This window comes from Polypterus senegalus, chromosome 18, assembly GCF_016835505.1.
Source record: "Polypterus senegalus isolate Bchr_013 chromosome 18, ASM1683550v1, whole genome shotgun sequence".
In the NCBI taxonomy this organism is placed as follows: domain Eukaryota; kingdom Metazoa; phylum Chordata; class Cladistia; order Polypteriformes; family Polypteridae; genus Polypterus; species Polypterus senegalus.
Genome location: NC_053171.1, coordinates 29,689,284 through 29,706,968, shown reverse-complemented (window position 1 = coordinate 29,706,968; position 17,685 = coordinate 29,689,284). Strand labels below are relative to the sequence as shown.

General features: G+C 41.5%; 1 protein-coding gene across 3 annotated transcripts in view; it reads right to left on the bottom strand.

The window, feature by feature from the left end:
- Nucleotides 1-212: 212 nt before the first annotated feature.
- The window catches only part of LOC120519085 (tumor necrosis factor alpha-induced protein 2-like), a 49,009-nt gene continuing 31,536 nt past the window's right edge, over nt 213-17,685 (bottom strand). For all 3 annotated transcript variants that reach the window (XM_039742179.1, XM_039742178.1, XM_039742181.1), the window contains 10 exons: nt 17,025-17,658; nt 16,820-16,934; nt 16,567-16,689; nt 12,344-12,444; nt 10,684-10,782; nt 9,729-9,852; nt 8,915-9,034; nt 2,660-2,815; nt 2,044-2,165; nt 213-1,227 (listed from right to left, as the gene is read on the bottom strand). In XM_039742179.1, the coding sequence (XP_039598113.1) occupies nt 1,041-1,227; nt 2,044-2,165; nt 2,660-2,815; nt 8,915-9,034; nt 9,729-9,852; nt 10,684-10,782; nt 12,344-12,444; nt 16,567-16,689; nt 16,820-16,934; nt 17,025-17,658 (1,781 nt within the window). In that variant the 3' untranslated portion in view covers nt 213-1,040. The remainder of the gene's footprint in view (nt 1,228-2,043; nt 2,166-2,659; nt 2,816-8,914; nt 9,035-9,728; nt 9,853-10,683; nt 10,783-12,343; nt 12,445-16,566; nt 16,690-16,819; nt 16,935-17,024; nt 17,659-17,685) is intronic.

Below are 17,685 nucleotides of genomic sequence, written 5' to 3'. Positions count from 1 at the left end.
TTAAGCCATCGATCTTGTAGTAGGCCACATTGCACAGATGAATATCGACCTTATTGAGGCTTTCTAAGTGTCATGAAGACCAAAGGAAGCCTTCGTTAAGGAGTTATTATGTAAGATTGAATGAATAATAAATGCATTTTTGCAGTCCCTAAACTAAAGTGATACTAAAGTTTCATAACTGTGGTGAGACAAAACAATAAGTGAAAAAGAAATTTCAGTAATAGATTTATTATTTGATATACTGTATGTACACTTTATGATTTTACATAAAGAAATGTTTCAAGTACAAATGTAACAGCTTTGAATACAGAGTGTATGAGTCATGGCAGGATAAAAAGTGACCCATGGTTCAAGCTTTCATTCCAGCTAGCATCACCATCACATCAGCAGAAGGCTGCCTTCCATACTCTTATTGGCAAATATACAGAGATAAAGTGCAATGGCATGCCTAATGACATCATGTAAAGAGACCATAACAGAAAATAAATTGACTTTCAAAGCTCAAAATATTTACAAAGAGAAAATAAAAAAGGCACAGTTTTACAAATGGTTCACAATACTGGAACAGAACAGTGACACTGTGCTTCTGTGCAAAGGCTGCTGGGTAACCGAGAGGCGTACTAGGAACCTCCCTAGCTACACAAAGCCGAAAAACATCAGCAGATCACATTGCAAGAACAACTCTTACAAATAGAAGCAGGCTTGATTTCACATTGGCAGCTGACATCACGTTCCCCTGTGGGCCTCCTGCGCGCTCCTACTGGACGTCCCACTTGTTCAAAGCAACAGTCCGAGGCGTTTCACTTCAGATGCTTTTTTGTCCATCCTGTTTGGGCCTGCTCTAGTGGGCATCTTTGGCTTGCCAGTGTCCCCTCTATTAGTGCACAAACTTGGATTGAACCCGTTCTTTACTGAGTTGGCTAAAGCTGCCAAGACATTCAGAACTTTTTTTGCAGAGTCTCTAACAAGCTTGATGCAAATCATATATGCAATAAACTTGAAGGATTTATGTATATATAGATAAACACAAGTCAGTTCTTTTAGATGACACTTGTAAGCCTCGCTATTAGGTTCGAATTCACATGCACTTTAGAAAAGAAAGGCCTGCATTCCCTGTTTGTTTCCCAATTGTTCTGCCCACTGACTTGCAAAACCTTCTTGATGTTCTTCACTTCCTCAGGTGACAGATTTGGCTTGATCTCCAGTAAAGCAGAAACATGGTGCTCTCTGTAAAGGAGAAGAGATGGTGAGAAAGAATTCCCAAAAAAGCACGGCAATACACACTCAAATGGCTGGCAGCATAAATTATTCATTCATTTTTCAAGCAGTAAGAAACTACACTGCTCAATCCATCATATTTTTACAACTAGCAAATAGTAACTGGGAGAAGAGATGTAGTCAGTAAAAAAAAAACTGTGGCTGAAAAATTACAGACAAGAATCAAAGGACCAAAGCATTCAGTTTGTTGTGGAATCCATTAGTTTGGATAAGAAAGTGGCCAATCCAAGCAACATTTAACCCCAATGAGTAATTGAACAAGGATTATGACCTTCAAAGAGTTGCAAAGGTGGCCCTAGTAGCCATATCTAGACAATATGGAAGTGATAACAACACAACTAAAATAACAAAAACAAAATGAAGCTTTACTTACAAAAACTAATGTCCCTATGTCCCAATAAATCCCCAAAAGATGTGTAGAAAGACATCAAATAAATTAGCAAGAGATGGAATTATTATTAAAATGTCCAACACAACAGGATCACATTATAAGGTGAAAACAGGAGGCGTAAGATGGAGGTCTCGCTGCATTTTCCAGTTAAATATGTTAAACTGATCCTGGCTAGAAATTATCAGTGTTGATAGAGGTTAAACCTCCACAAGGTTGCTATTGAAGCCCATCTTTCTGAACTCTTGAGAATCACTGCACTCAGAGTATCAAGTAATGGCCTGGTCTGAAAAGATCAGCTCCTCATGACAAAGACAGAGCTGGCATGCATTTGGACAGGGTAGATTTGAGCCACTGCTTCGTGTTATGGTGCTCACCTGATATCTGGGTAGTCTCTGACCATCGTAGCGATTTCCAGTTGAATGCTGCTTGCTTCCTGCAGCCGGAGGACTTCAGCCACTTTTGGAAGAATGGGTTGCAACCAGTTTTCTGTTGACCCCTGTGGAACACAAGGCCTACAGTTTAGTTTCAAGACACAAACTGATGAGAGATTCTTCTGTTTTGTAAACTCTTGTGTGGCCTAATAAAGAAGAATGTCTGGAGCCTCTAATGGCAGCAGTGGCCTCATGACAGGCATACGCTCTGAATGAAACTCCATTGTAATGTGTTAATGCGTTACGGAGGTGACATCACCACCCCAGATAGCCATTTGTGCTTTTTGACCAAAGCTGGGAAAGCCCAGAAATCTCAAAGAGAGTACAAGTTTGTGGCCACGTTTAGAATGCATTGCCAATGAGTACCCAGATAGCATTCTCCAGTCCACCTCTACCCGTCTCACATTGTATGAGTCCTAATGAATCACCCCTTAATTTGATGTGACCATCATTGTGAACACATCACAAACCCACCCACCGCTGCAAGCCAAAGGCTGCAGCTCACTTGTCAGTCAAACGTGAGTCAGACCATCATCGGCAGTCGGGCACAGATACTTACGTAGTCTGTGAAAAGCTGATGGATTTGTTCGGATTCTGCACATATCTGCTCTGCCACCTGCTCTTGAGTTATTTGGTTCCTAAGTTTAATTTTCTTCTTCATGATTCTCCTGCTATACTCAGCAATTACACTGAAATGCAGTCGATTAACCAGATCCTAAAACAGAGGGAAACAATGAGGCTTGAGACATCTGGACACGTGATTGTACAAACAGATTACTGAGTAAAGGTCCAATCTTAACAACATCATGTCAGGAAGAATTGTGATATTAATGACTACCTGCAACATCTGAAGCCTTAAGAAAGGGAAAACCAGACAAATGAATGAAATCCTTTAACCAACCTGAGCTAAACTCAAACTACATGTTTAAACTGTGAATGGTGGCTATTAGGGAATATTTTCCATATGAATTTGTAAAGCGCTTTTAATTGTGCCTGCCTGTTTAACTGAGACCTTCTGTACCACTTATACCCAACACATTATCAAGGGTACAATCAGATAATGACAATTATTACTAACCCAAGCAAAAGAAATGCAATTTTTCTTATTCTTAATCCTTAATAATAATCAATCATAATTCATAATACTAATCAAATAGGTATATCAAAGCATTCACATCGGCACATTTTAATCCACAGATTTGCTTTAGGCAAACGATGCTGAAACATATGTAGGCATATTATTCTCAACAAACAATCGAATAATGTTTCTAAAGTTATTGTTTATTGTTGAAGAAAACGGCACTGTAAGCTCGTAGGTTTTCTTGTGACAGAGAATATCGCAGTGGTGACAACACCGATCTATATTTTGAGTACGAACGTTCCACATCAACAGAAGAGATCGGCAACGCAATATAAACTTTAGCAAGAGCTGCTAAGCGAGGCAGTCTGTCCTCTAAGGCACGCCAAAAAGCAGTGATATCAGCTGGAATTACTTCACGAGGTGCTATGTCCAGATAAGCTTGCCATTCATCTGCTGCAGCCATCATTGTTGGCACTGATGGTGCATGATCAGCAAAATTCTTCGATAAGAGTGGTAGCTGTAGTGTATCAAATATTCTCACAGATCTGAATAGGTCTATTGCTGGCTGTTTAGTTCCCACAAAGTATTCTTCAAGTTTAGCAGCAACATTGTGCTTTGCATCTTCATAGCTGCTGGTTGCAATTGGAAATCCGGATGATTTCAGGCAAGACAATAAGTCAGACACTTTGTTGTAGACATCGACAGCCATGAATGACTGAGCCTGAAAAGAATTCAGAGTGTTCATAATTGGCTGGCAGTGAACAGATACATATTCAAGTTCAGCTCTCAGCTCGTTAAGTTTTTCAGTACTTTGCAGCAACGCCGACAGCTTCTTTAACTGGACTGTAGCTCCACTGTATTTGATTTCAGTAGCAACGAACGAGATATTAATGAGATGATGCAATAGGTTAAAGAAAGAACTTAAAGAAGTAATCAAAACTAACCATACTAATATCAATATGTCTCAAATGGTGCAATTTCTTTTAGATTTGGTATTTTCCGCGGCAGTTAGGTTAATTACTCGGCGTGGCGTTTTACCGCTGCAAAACCCTAAATTCCGCGGGCCGCAGTAAATTGTGGGCCTTAATTATTACTTCCTATTCTGTTCTCTCTCAGTGTGTTCACATGCGCTTTAATAACCTGGATCTTCACAGAAACCTGGTTTCTATCATGCCATGTAACCCATTATTCTGGTTAGAGAAACTGAGTTATTGGGCTCGGAGAAACTGGGGTAACATTTAAAAACTTTTCTGCAGGTTATTTGGCCATGTAAACCCTTAACCAGGATTACACTTAAGGGTTTTGTGTTCTGTGTACATCTGTTGCACCCTGTTTGCCTGCACATGTCTTAGCTTTGCACACACTTTTAGCAGCCACAGGTAGAAGTGTCCACAAAATAAATTTCCTAAGTCAAATGCTCAGGCAATCGCATTATTCCTTCTACTGGTTGAAATAATCTGTCTCAATATTTTAGAAGCCGCTAAATTTATGTTGACGAGATGAATGTACAGTGCAGCACAAAGTTATGTGACTTACTGTACATAGTCCGATTACTTTTTATAGTAACGCATAATGTAACACAATACTAGTGAAGTAAAAATACACGCATTATTATTATGTTAGCATCACTGGGTGTAAGGTAAGAAGAACACACATCAGTATGGCGCTCCTTTGGAGGGCTCAAACACACAGTAAAGCAGAAAAGACTGTGCTGTGTGCAAACTGGTAACAAAAACATATGAATAAAGTGCCAGTTTAGTTTTCATCCAGCTCTTTGCTACAGATATGTTGAAATAGTGCGATCGAATGACACAACGGCCAGTGTTCATACCACGAATCATCAATGGCTCAGGTGGAGGATGTAGATTGGAGATTGATGTAATTTACTTCACGCCACATGAAGGATTATCACAGGCTTCATACTTATTTACAGATTCACAGCAACTGATGATAACCTTTCATTTGTTTTTTTTTTTTGTGCAATAAAGACGTTGTAGTGTTTTGCCAAAGAAGAACTCCAGAAGCTTACTTACACATGTAAATTGAGGTTTTTAAGATCCCAAGTTTCTGTCGTAACTGGGTTACTCGCCTTATCCTGGTTTTGTGTGTGTATGTCAATGAACTCAATAGGAATTAGTATATGAGAAGTTCCTCTTTAGATATACATGTTCACTTTAGACTTTTATTTCATTTTGGGACCTTTAGATAATATTAAGATTTAGGAGCGGTAAAGGTTATACCATTTATGTGAATGCTGATTGGTGCAAACTAATCTAACTTTCTTAAGATAGTCAGTCGCTTCACTTTTCTCAGTCATGATGAAGTAAGTTGCTCACATGGCAGGCTTCCTCATGCTTGTTGTCATAAAGGACGTCCATCTTTAGTTTCATTGCTAATGGGGATCTTGGCTATTCTTTATTACAGAATATTTCCTTAGATGTGGCCCTAAGCTGAACATGTTAACACTGAACTCCTCACAGTTTTATAAGCTCACAAGTGGTCAGTGAGAGCTTGCCTTGGGGGTCTGCTCTAAGACCTCCTAATCTTTGTAACATGTTTCATTAAAAGAGACCTTTGTTGAGGTGTTGTACTTGACGCTGTTCTGCTGTTGCAATACTTTGACCGTGGAAAAAATGAGACCACCAAATACTATCCAAGAAGGTAAATGTCACTTTGCAGTAGTGTGCCTTCCACTCTTTGGCACCAGTAGTGGCATTTTGTGTGTTCTATATATCGAGTGAATGAGTTCTGGTGTGGGCGGCATGGTGGTGTGGTGGGTAGCGCTGCTGTCTTGCAGTTAGGAGACCTGGGTTCGCTTCCCGGGTCTTCCCTGTGTGGAGTTTGTAAGTTCTCCCTGTGTCTGCGTGGGTTTCCTCCGGGTACTCCAGTTTCCTCCCACAGTCCAAAGACATGCAGGTTAGGTGCATTGGTGATCCTAATTTGTCCCTAGTGGGTGTGTGCCCTGTGGTGGACTGGTGCCCTGCCTGGGGTTTGTTCCCTGTGTTGGCTGGGATTGACTCCAGCAGACCCCCATTACCCTGTAGTTAAGATATAGCAGAATGGATGGATGGATGGAGTTCTGGGATTTGTGGGGAGTGGGTTACTTTTGAAAAGCAACTTCTGACTGGAGGTGGAGGCAACATGATGAACGTGAAATGCTCCCTGCGCTTAGATATGCAGCACTTTCCACATCAAGTTTGTGGCTGACATCATTTTGTAGATTTCACAAGCTCTTATGAAATCTTACAAACAAAAAAATGGAAAAAACCTTCATTTGTGGTTTATTTTTAAGCAAGCTTATTAACAAAAATTTTTTTTGCTGTAAAGAACGTCATTTGGGAAAAAAACCCTGTAAGATTTTACAGGAAGAAAAGTTTGGAGGACCATCATTTTGAAACTTCTCCAATGTCTGCTTTGTCCCCTGCACTGTGAGAAAAGGCCCACCCCCCCACTCCCAGCCTGCGCCTTGGCCATGAAGGTGCTTTTTTAATGCTGCTATTTCCCCTTTCACATGACCAGCTCAGCCTGGAGTTGAACATACATTTTGCGAAATGTAGGGTGGGCTAGTGGCTTCAAAGTTGAAATGTATATTTTAACATTTATACTCTGTTGCTGATCCGAGTTTAGGTTTGCTGCCATCTAGTGTCCTGGAGGAGACAAAGCCCTGTGTAAGCTGTCTCCCCCTGTCCTTTCACCTCGAGGGCATCCCAGCTGGGTAAAGGACACCAGCCGCCCCTCACACAAGCAAAACTGCAGTGGACTGCTAGCAAGAACCTGACAACAATGAAATAAAACTGGAGCTGCAGTGAGGATAAGCCCACCTTCAAAACATTTTGAGCTGACCTGTGTAATTTGCCGAAGTGGCAGTGGTCAGTTCACTGCCCCGTCTCTCGTGGGGGGCCATGTATTGCATTGGCTGTTTGCTATTTTTGACTGTGGGTTTAGTTTTGGACAATGGTTCTTAACCTTCTTGTCTTTAAGTTTTATCTATTTTTGTTCAGTGATGACCCTTTATTACCAGAAATTGTAATGTAAACTACCCAAAAGTTTCATCTGAATGGCACACATAAATAACATCTATCCATTATCCAACCTGCTATATCCTAACACAGGGTCATGGGGGTCTGCTGGAGCCAATCCCAGCCAGCACAGGGCATAAGGCAGGAACAAACCCCGGGTAGAGCGCCAGCCCACCGCAGGGCACACACACAATTTAGAAATGCCAATTCACCTAACCTGCATGTCTTTGGGAGGAAACCCACGCAGACACAGGGAGAACATGCAAGCTCCATGCAGGGAGGACCCGGGAAGCGAACCCAGGTCTCCTTACTGTGAGGCAGCAGCGTTACCCACTGCGCCACTGTGCTGCCTCACATAAATAACAGTAAATATATACTCAACATTTAAATACAGTGCCTAATAGTCTAAATACGCATGGCATTCATCCAAGAATAACTAAACACTGACTCAAATTTAGTGTCCATTTCTCTTTTTAATATGTAACCTGAGCTCATCTGACATGCATATTGTGAATAAGATGGCAACATGAAGAATACTTGGTGAAACTCAAACAAAACATGCCCTGCTAGATGTACAGTATATAGGGATGGCGAGTTCATTTGTGTCAAAAGGGTAACTTTAGTAATGGGAGCAAATATGATAACAGAAGTTGTGACCAAGTAAATAAAAATGATGGACTTATTTAGTCCTTTAACAAAAGTGAGATCAGAAACTGGCAATATGTTATTTTGTAAGAAACAGGCAAATGTATTGAAAACACAAACAATATGTGAAAAATTCAAGCAACTGCAGATGGTGCAGAATGCAGCGGCCTGCCTTGTATGTAACCAGCTGAGACGGGCACACATCACTCCACTCTTAACGTTGCTACATTGGCTCCCTGTAGCCACACGCAATAAGTTCAAATACCTGATACAGAGTAGTCAATGGGTCAGCACCTGAGTAGATGGAGACACTGGTGAGGTGCTATACTCCTTCTCGCCCACTCAGGTCTGCCAGTGAAGAGCGTCTGGTGAGGCCACCTCTACATGGCATCAAGTCTCAATCCAGACTCTTTTCCTATGTAGTTCTTAGTTGGTGGAACAAGCTGCCCACCTCCATCTGAACTGCTGACTCCCTCAATGTATTTAAGAAGCGACTGAAAACACATCTGTTCTGTGAATATCTAATTGATTGATTTCTATGATCTGTCATGCTGTTAGTTGATTTTTTTGTTACATTAAGTTTAATTACTTAATCGATATGTTTGTAAATGTATCAGTAATTACATTTTTTCACTTGTAACAATCACCTTTTGTTGCCTGTCCTATTACACTTGCTGAACAAACCTAATGTTACTCGATTACGTCTATCTATGTTGTAAGTCGCTTTGGATAAAAGCGTCTGCCAAGCAAATAAATATAAGTATAAATGTAAATACATTAAGCGAGAATTGAAAAGTAAACAGCTTAGGAAAAGCACAATGCTGGAGCACAGCCTGAGGGATTCTCTCTTTTTTTTATTTTGTCCTCTCCTTCCATCATGCAACTCTTGCATATTTAATGTTGCTAAGCAAAAGAGCTTCATGTGCTGAGACAGGAAGCTTATGATGTAGAAAAGTCTTGGACATCGCTGGTCAGATAAGGGACGATGATGGGGAGCAGCCTCTCCCTTGGGTGCCTGGTAACCTCATCAAGAGTTGTTTAGGGTGTATGACAGTTAAAAGCTTCTTACCAGAAAGCAAGTGGTTTCCATTTTCTTAAATTCTTTCATCTGCTTGTCTGCATTTTTGAGCAAGTTCACAAGATTACTCTCATCCATCCATTTTGGGGTCACAAGGCCTTTGTAATTTGGCTAAAGAAAGAAAAGGAAGAGTTTGAAATGTTTGTTTTAATTGTATTTCCTTTCAGACTTCCTTTATGTTGTATCTGTTTGGTCAGATACAAAGTGTAAGCAGACTCTCAGAAATGTACTCTACAGGGCCGCTCAGTCCATCTGGATGGTTTTAGTCTACTACATTTCTTGGGGTAAAAAGCACAGAGGGTTTCTGCTGCTACAAGAACTGTGAAAATCAATAATAATGTGCCAGTTTTTACTCTCCTAGAACATTCAAAAGACATACCCTTGGCATTACTTGTTTCAGAAGAACCACTTGTGACTATCACAAGGCTTAATCGGGCAGTCATGTGATCTGACTCACTAGGTCACCAGAACCTCTTTGATGCAAAAGGAAACCTTGGCTGATACTGCGTTGAGCATAGCATCTGGGAAAATGTGAGGAGTTTAGGGAAGCTAATGTAGCCGGACACAGGACTGGAAAGCATTACATGGTCCTAACTGCCACACTTTGTGACGTTGAGTGTCTCACTAAACACGCCACTGTTCCAGTAATACTGTATACATATGGCATCATGTGCTGAAATAGTAGAATAAGTAGTAGAGCAGTACAAATATGGCATCAACTGTTGTGGTGATTTATTAGTCACTTTAGATGAAAACATCAATTTAATAATCAATATACACAATACAATTGAAGATGTGATGATACCTTTAAGGCTTTGTAGAAAATCTTCAGCAAATACTCATAACCAATGTTTTCCAGCCTGCTCAGGACTTCCAAACATTTTTTTTTGCTGTCCTCTTCAAAAAATTGCTGTTGATTAATGTAGTTCCTGAAAGATAGAAATGGAGGGAACCAGGGCTGTGAAAATGTCATGTCCTATATATCTTCTGGTCGTAGACCAGTGAACCCCACCTTTGGCACCTTCTGTGAGCCGAGATGTACAAAGAAACAGAAGCTCTTGTTTTCCAATAAAATGAGGAATATGTATATTCTTCATAGTGTAGTGTCTCTGGATCTGGACCTGAGAGGGACATGCTCCTTTGGTGGCTGAGCACCTGTCAGAAGATACCTGGAGAAGCCAGCAACATAAGCAGCTCCCAGAGAGTATGGATGGGGTGTGGGGTGGGAGGTCACATGGAATCTGTGTCCACACTGTTAAAGTATATAGGCATGAGGACCCTGGCTTTCGGTTGGCTCACTGAGCTGGGAAACAGTGTGGCAGATGAGTTGCCCCTGAGTCAAGTTGTGTGGAGTGTGGCAGAGAAGGACGCCGTGTATGAGTGGGCAAAAGGGATGGATCAGCTGGGAGCTGAGCGGCGTGGTGGAGTGGCTGCTAAAGAAGCCAAAGGTACTTTTTAGGACCACTCACCACCAGCTTTGCATAAGGTGCTGATTCCATTACAACATCTCTCACAATCCAGGGTTGTTACAATATTTTGTCAGAGCATAGTGGCTACTGAGGAGCAGTAGACATTTCAATTCAGCCACGCATTCCCCATTTAAGGATTTTCTGCTCTTCGGTATACTCTGTTTATGAAAGCAGGCTGAAAATGAACTCTGCCTTGCTCCGTCTCATGAATGTCTTGTGGCTCTTGGCATTTTCTCAAACTGAACTGATGTCCAATGCATTTTTAATGAAGTCAAAAAGCTGTTGGCTCACCTGAAGGCCTTGTAACAGGGCATATTAGCCAGAACAACAGCAGTCCGGTTTTCTCTCTTTTCCTTTCCGTTTATGAAGTCCTTCATGAAAGTTTGGTACCTGCAAATTACAAAGTAATACAAATAAGAGTTCTAGGCGTATAGCCTACACAGTGGTATACTTGATTTGTATTAGATTTGAAGGGCCTTCAGAAGATGGCAGCAATTCAGATGCTGACATTTTGCTTCTGTGCCCACCATAATGTGTGCTACAAGAATAAATAGTGGGATGTGACAGACTGTAGGGGACTGACCTAGGGCCCCATTTATAAAACTTTGCATGGATTTGAGTGGGAAAACATGCACATGGCAAAAAAAAAAAAAACAAAAACAGGAACAGGCATATGGTAAAAAAAAAAAATCTCAAGATTTATAAAACCTGCTTTATGCACATTTCTATGCAATTTGCCTCTTTAAATCATAATCACCTCATAAAATTGTGTATAAGCACTGCCCTGAAACATTCATATATGGTGCATGTTAATCAACCTCATACATATGCAAACATGTTGCTGCAGAATGTGATTGGCTAGTAGAGCAGCCTCTCCCACCTGATGCCTTGAGACTCCACCCCCTGCATTCAAGAGTATTTGGCTGCATTCCACAAGTGAGAGTACAAGGTCATATGTAGCATTATATCGCCTCTCTGCTGTGTTCTGGGGGGTCTAGGAAAGGCGTAGGGCACTAGCGTTTGAGTGGGTACTCACTATTACCTGGCACTTATAATGACATGATTGATGTTATAAAGAATCGTACAGGCCATATGAAACACTGAAGGTTCAGCCAGTTACCTAACTAACAGGCCAGCTTTCACGTCCAGCACCGTCATGTCTGTTAAAGCTACTCTGCCTTAAAATAAACTGACCAGGCCAGGAGACACAACATTTGTTAGCCATATCTTGGTATCTCAGATGACTAATGCATTTTTAGAATGACACAGCTCATGATTAACAAAAACTTCTTATTTCTTGCTAGGTGTCATTGCAACATGAGTGCAGTAAAGTGCTCCGATTACTTTAGATCACTGCTGCAAATTGCTTTTAAATGTTGGCACAAATGTGTTATATGTCATGTACAGTATGTACACCCACACCATACAAAACCTGGATGTGGTGCCTCCTCACAGCACAACGGGCATGATGGAGTGAAGCTTGACTGAGATATTCCTGACATGTTGTCCAGTTGGCTGAGAAGTGCCAACAGGTAGCTGATAAAAACTGGCAAATAATAAAATCGGAACTGAGGTCACTGGAACTGTAAGGCAGAAGTGCTGACCAGTGGACCTCCTAGGCTGAAGCTGTTATTCTTCTCATTTTTTTTCTGTTTCTTATTTTTCCCAATTAAGGGAACTGAAACCTAACCTGGCAGCCAGAAAGGCAAGCCAAGGACACTAGCTGTTGGAGAAAGTATGTTGGCTAATCAGGGAGTTTCCATGATCCCCTCCATACTGAAGCAATTAAGGGATATAAGCTGACCTAAAATCTTGATGTGAGACCACTGGGAGACCCTGGTGTGCCCCGTAGTAAACTCAACAGCTTGCAATTGAATGAGATGGCCTTGACTGGAAACACACCTCTGGGAATGGACTGTCTATGCCAGGGGAGCTCCTTGATTTGACCTACCTGACTAAGAACACTTCCAGTTCCTCCAGAATTATAAGCATCACCTTCTTCAAAATGTCTTCAGAGATTTGCCTCGCTGTCTGTGCAGTCGTTTCCATGCACTGTTAACAATTTTAAGGAAAAGAAAAAGTCAGGAGTTGGTGATTCTGTTAAGCACTTCAGTAGGTAAGCTTTAGGATAAGAAGAATCAACCACAGGCAAAACATCGATACTTGGTGAAACCACAATTACTCTTCTGCTTTAGCAGTTTCTATTTGAAGGGAACATTTTAATCCTGCATGTCAACATAGATCTCCAAAAGTGTACAAAAGAAATCCAGCTATGCAAACAGATACACAGTCCATCTCCGTCCTGGTCTCTCATTAGTCTTTCTACTAATGTGAAATCATGGTGATCAGCTCTGAGGAGGGAGCAACTTTCAGTTATCCATTAATCCAAACTGCTTAATAGAACTGCTCATTGCACATCTTAAAAGAATGAGTCACTTTAGAAACAATGTGCTCTTATTATCCATTCATTGAGCAAGGCACACTTGGGAAACTGCAGAGTATGTTACATTCTTTGCCTGGAGTTTCCAGGAAATCCATTTTTTAGGATTTCTATTTTCAGGAAATCTGTGGGATAATAAGCCGCTCCAAAATATCAGAGGCAATATGTTGAACCTTGTGAGAACACGTCTATGTGAGCCCACCACTCATCAGAGTATTTGCCAATACTCACTGCTTACTAATTTGACAAGATGATGCTTTGATGATTATTCTCTCCCACTGATCTGCTATAACACAAATTCCTAATGAATTCTCTCAGCTGTGTATGCAAAATGGATGAAACCAATTATGGTGGACCAAACCAGGGAGCTGTGTTTAGGGGACATCCCCGCATGGCCTGAGCTGTATGTGAGTGACTGTGGTGTAGCGGGTCTGCGGCTATGAAAGATTGGCAGCTTTTAAATAATCCATTCACAGTGTCAGTCTCTGTGGTCACAATCGTGCAGCCGCGGGGAGTTGATGGAGTAATTGGGGTCAGGGTGAAGAAAAGAACTTTGTACCTGACCCAGAAGTGATACAGGATCACATGGAGGAATATAAAAGGACTGTGGGAGCTCCCAGACGGCGAGCTGAGCTGGGTGGAAGGGTGGCAACGTGTCTGGGAGTTGGAGGATTGTTTATTGTGTATTATTGTGATTTGTTTATGAATATAGTGAAGGAGAGGGTGCTTTGTGCACTGTGGCATTTAAATAAAGTCATCGTTTGGACTTTGACCTGGAGTCGTGGACAGGGGTTCAAGGGAGCAATAGCGCCCCCTATCTGTCACAGAGACACACATTAATTTTTCATTTTGGAGACCTTAATACTTAAGTTTCAGTAAATTCAATACATTAAAAGATAAATATTGCGTTACATCATGCAAAATCTCTCAACCTTTGTGTTCTCTTTCTTGAAAAATACTAGAGGAGTGTAGACTGCAGATTTGCATTGTTAATTTAGTCGTGATTTTCATGTTTTCTAATTAATTCCAGTTGGCAAGAAAGTATTCTGACAGTCTCCAGTGTCCCTTCGCTCAATGTGCCCAAACTCAAATGAAAATGATAAAAAAGCCACATGTCATGTCTGGCAGACAAACTCAATGAAGACTGATTGCCCTTCCGTTGTCACTAATGAAAAGCCTACCAATGATGAAGCACTGCAGAGGCTGTAACTTGAACTCACATTGATACTGACACCTGATGAGGTGTGCCACACTGTCTTTACTGAATACATTGCATATTATTTGTACAAGTGTGTTCAAGTCTAAGAAGTTCCATTATGAGTCCTCCTCCCATTGACCTGGCTTTAGGCCCTCACCTATCCATTTATTCCGAGCATATAGCAAGGCGTCTTAAACATTTATACCTTTTTTATTACAACCTAATCTGGTGTTTTTAAAGTCTGGATAAATGCCTGGATGATCGTCAGAGTGGAGTGGAGAGGAGAGTTGTGGTTGATTGTCAGAGGAGGGGGGTAAAGAAGGATGATTGGCAGATTATGTAATCAACCCACAGCAACCCACTGTGATCTGCCTCACAAAACATCAGCCACCCATTACCATTAAATACAACAGTGACTCACAACCCAATGGCAGCAACCCACAACCCATAGTTTAAGAGATCCGGGCATATAGGAGTTCAGTCACTTTTGGACAGTGAAATCCATGAATGGTCTTGTGCTCTTTCACACCAGACAGATGAACCAATCACTAAAGACAATATTGAGGAGGTGTGAAATGTAATGAGAGGACATGGCTCTGTCTATAAAACGTGTGTATAGCAATATAAAAGTAGGGTCTTCTTCAAATCTTTGAGAAGCCTTTGATACATCCATTGGATGCAGCGAAGATTGGCAGGTGTGAAGAAAATTCTTCCCATCCATCCATTTTCCAACCTTGTAGTTTAACTGAATGTGAAATGTCCAGATTGACGTGGGACAGAATCGAAATCTAACCACTCGTAATAGTCTGCTGCCCATCTCAAAATTAAAATATTACTGCTCAATAAAGTGCTAATGGTTTCACCTGAGGGCAGCACGGTGACACAGTGGTAGCCTGATAACAAAAAGACTATGGCTCAAGTCTTTGTGGAGTTTTCATGTTCTTCCCATGGCCGTGTTGATTTCACCCCACAGTCCAAACATGTACAGGTTAGGCAGGTTGGTGATGCTTATTTGGCCCCGAATGTTTCTGTGTGTTCACCTTGTGTCCGACTGGTGTCCTGCCTATGACTTGATCCTACTTTGGATCTTATATTTGCTAGAATGGGCTCTACCTTTCCTGCAGCCCTGCTCCAGATAAATGGGTTTAAAAAATCAATGGATGACGGGTTTCATGTGAACACTATTCTTTATTTGACACCTGTACTGTATATCCTTATCTTCTTTCTAATCTGTTTATCTACAGTCTTCCTCTTCTTCTTCCAGCTACTCCTGTTAGGGGGTCACTACAGCGGATCATCTTCTTCCATATCTTCCTGTCCTCTGTATCTTGTTCTGTTACACCCATCACCTGTATGCCCTCTCTCACCACATCCATAAACCTTCGCTTAGGCCTTCCTCTTTTCCTCTTCCCCGGCAGCTCTATCCTTAGCATCCTTCTCCCAATATACCCAGCATCTCTCCTCTGCACATGTCCAAACCAACACAATCTCGCCTCTCTGACTTTGTCTCCCAACCCTCCTACCTGAGCTGACCCTTTAATGTCCTCATTTCTAATCCTGTCCATCCTCGTCACACCCAGTGCAATTCTTAGCATCTTTAACTCTGCCACCTCCAGCTCTGTCTCCTGCTTTCTGGTCAGTGCCACCGTCTCCAACCCATAATACATAGCTGGACTCACTACCGTCCTATAGACCTTCCCTTTCACTCTTGCTGATACCCGTCTGTCACAAATCACTCCTGACACTCTTCTCCACCCATTCCACCCAGCCTGCACTCTCTTTTTCACCACTCATCCACAATCCCCATTATTCTGTACTGTTGATCCCAAGTATTTAAACTCATCCACCTTCGCCAACCATCTCTTCAACCTGCTCCCTACTATCGCTACAGATCACAATGTCATCAGCAAACATCATAGTCTCAAGTAATCTACCTATTTATTTGATTTACTATCCATACTGTATAGTGTATAAGTAAGCCTTCCATTGTCAATTAACCAATCATTAGGCCCTCCAACAACAATGCATATGTCAGTCATTAGCTCTTTCCCAATCTATATATCTTTTTACTGTACATTTTGTTTGTCCTGCTTCTATCATTTTATCCTCCTACAGTTTATCAGTTCACTCTCGTTAGCCTCACTTACAACACTTTATTTGTCTTTCGCCATTTCACCAGACATTATTATCCCCTCTGTGACCTAGTTCTATCTATTTTCTTATCGTAACAAATATAAGATTCTCAAATCTTAAGTCCAGAGTCTATCCTCTCTTTGGGCACCACTCCATTGTAGGGTACAATTAACATGTCTTTAGGGATATGGGTGGAAAATTAGAGGACCCAGAGAACATCCCACTCCAAATATTTGAGCTCCACATAGACAATGACTGGGCACAGGATTCAAACCCAGGACATCGCACCTGTTAGACAGTAGTACTGACCACCGAGTCACCCACGCCCTTGTCTGGTGTCATTTGCACCTCATACACAGCACGCGTTCCTGTATCTCTTTATGAAAAGGGCTATCTTAGATACCTGAATCACATCGATGGCCAAGTCACTGTTGTAAACTCCATTAATCTCCTTTGGATATTCTCCAGATAACCACGGTGATTGGCAGATCTCAAGAGCATTGGACAGCCACTTCTTAAGGTCTCCCTAAAAGCAGAATTTTAACAAGATTAATAAAAGAATTAAACACAGATGTCTCTGAATGATGGCAGTGTTGAGCTAAGGTAGACCGTAACTAGTGTGTTTCAATCAAAGGCCTGCACAGACATTTCCTCACCTGTCTGTTTGTGAGGAACGTACTTTCCAAGTGATAGAGTTTCGTCTCTTGAACCAGACTTCCCAGCAAGTTGCTGTTAATGTGTCCTTCCAGATCCTTGTGTTTTAATACATCACTGAAAAAAAAATTTTTTTCAAAACATTAGACATGTATAAATCACCAGGGGTCAGCCCATCAAATAGCAAAATAAACAAAGGTCCCTTACTTGGGGTAGTAATCATTTAGCCAGCAGAGCAGATAGCTGCAATCTTCTGGGTCCAGTTCAAAGTCCACCAGCTTCTGAATCTGTGATGAAAATGCTGTGTGATACAGCTGGGCATAAAAATTACATATATCATATTCCTCTGGGTAGCAGTCCTTGATGTTCTTCACAACTGAAATCAGGTCCTCCTTGACTCTCTTTCCCATCTTGAAGATGTTTTTCTTGACAGAAGAGGAGAACTTCTCACAACTGGACGTATCTTCGATGTCATCCATCCTGCTCTCCACAGTCTCCTTCAGGATCTTATCATGCTTCTTTCTCCATTCCCTGGGTCTGGCTCCCTGAATCTTTGGGTTTCTCTTGCTTTCTTCCAGGTATCTTTGATCCTGCTTCTCTTCTTGCTCAATAGCATTCACAGCCGACTGAAGGAGCACGAGGTTCTCACTGGAGCATGTAATGGCATCCCTTGCTGTTTCGCAGATGATATTCATGAGCAGTTCATATTGCTGGTTTATCTCCTCCCTTTTTTTCTGTGTCTCTTCACCATCGTCATGGTAACAGGTCTGCTCTAGTTCAATCAGCAGTCGGCTGGCTTGTGACAATCTGCGTTGTTCCAGGCATTCTTCAAAGGTCTGAACTGCAGGCATACAGAAGAACAACATTG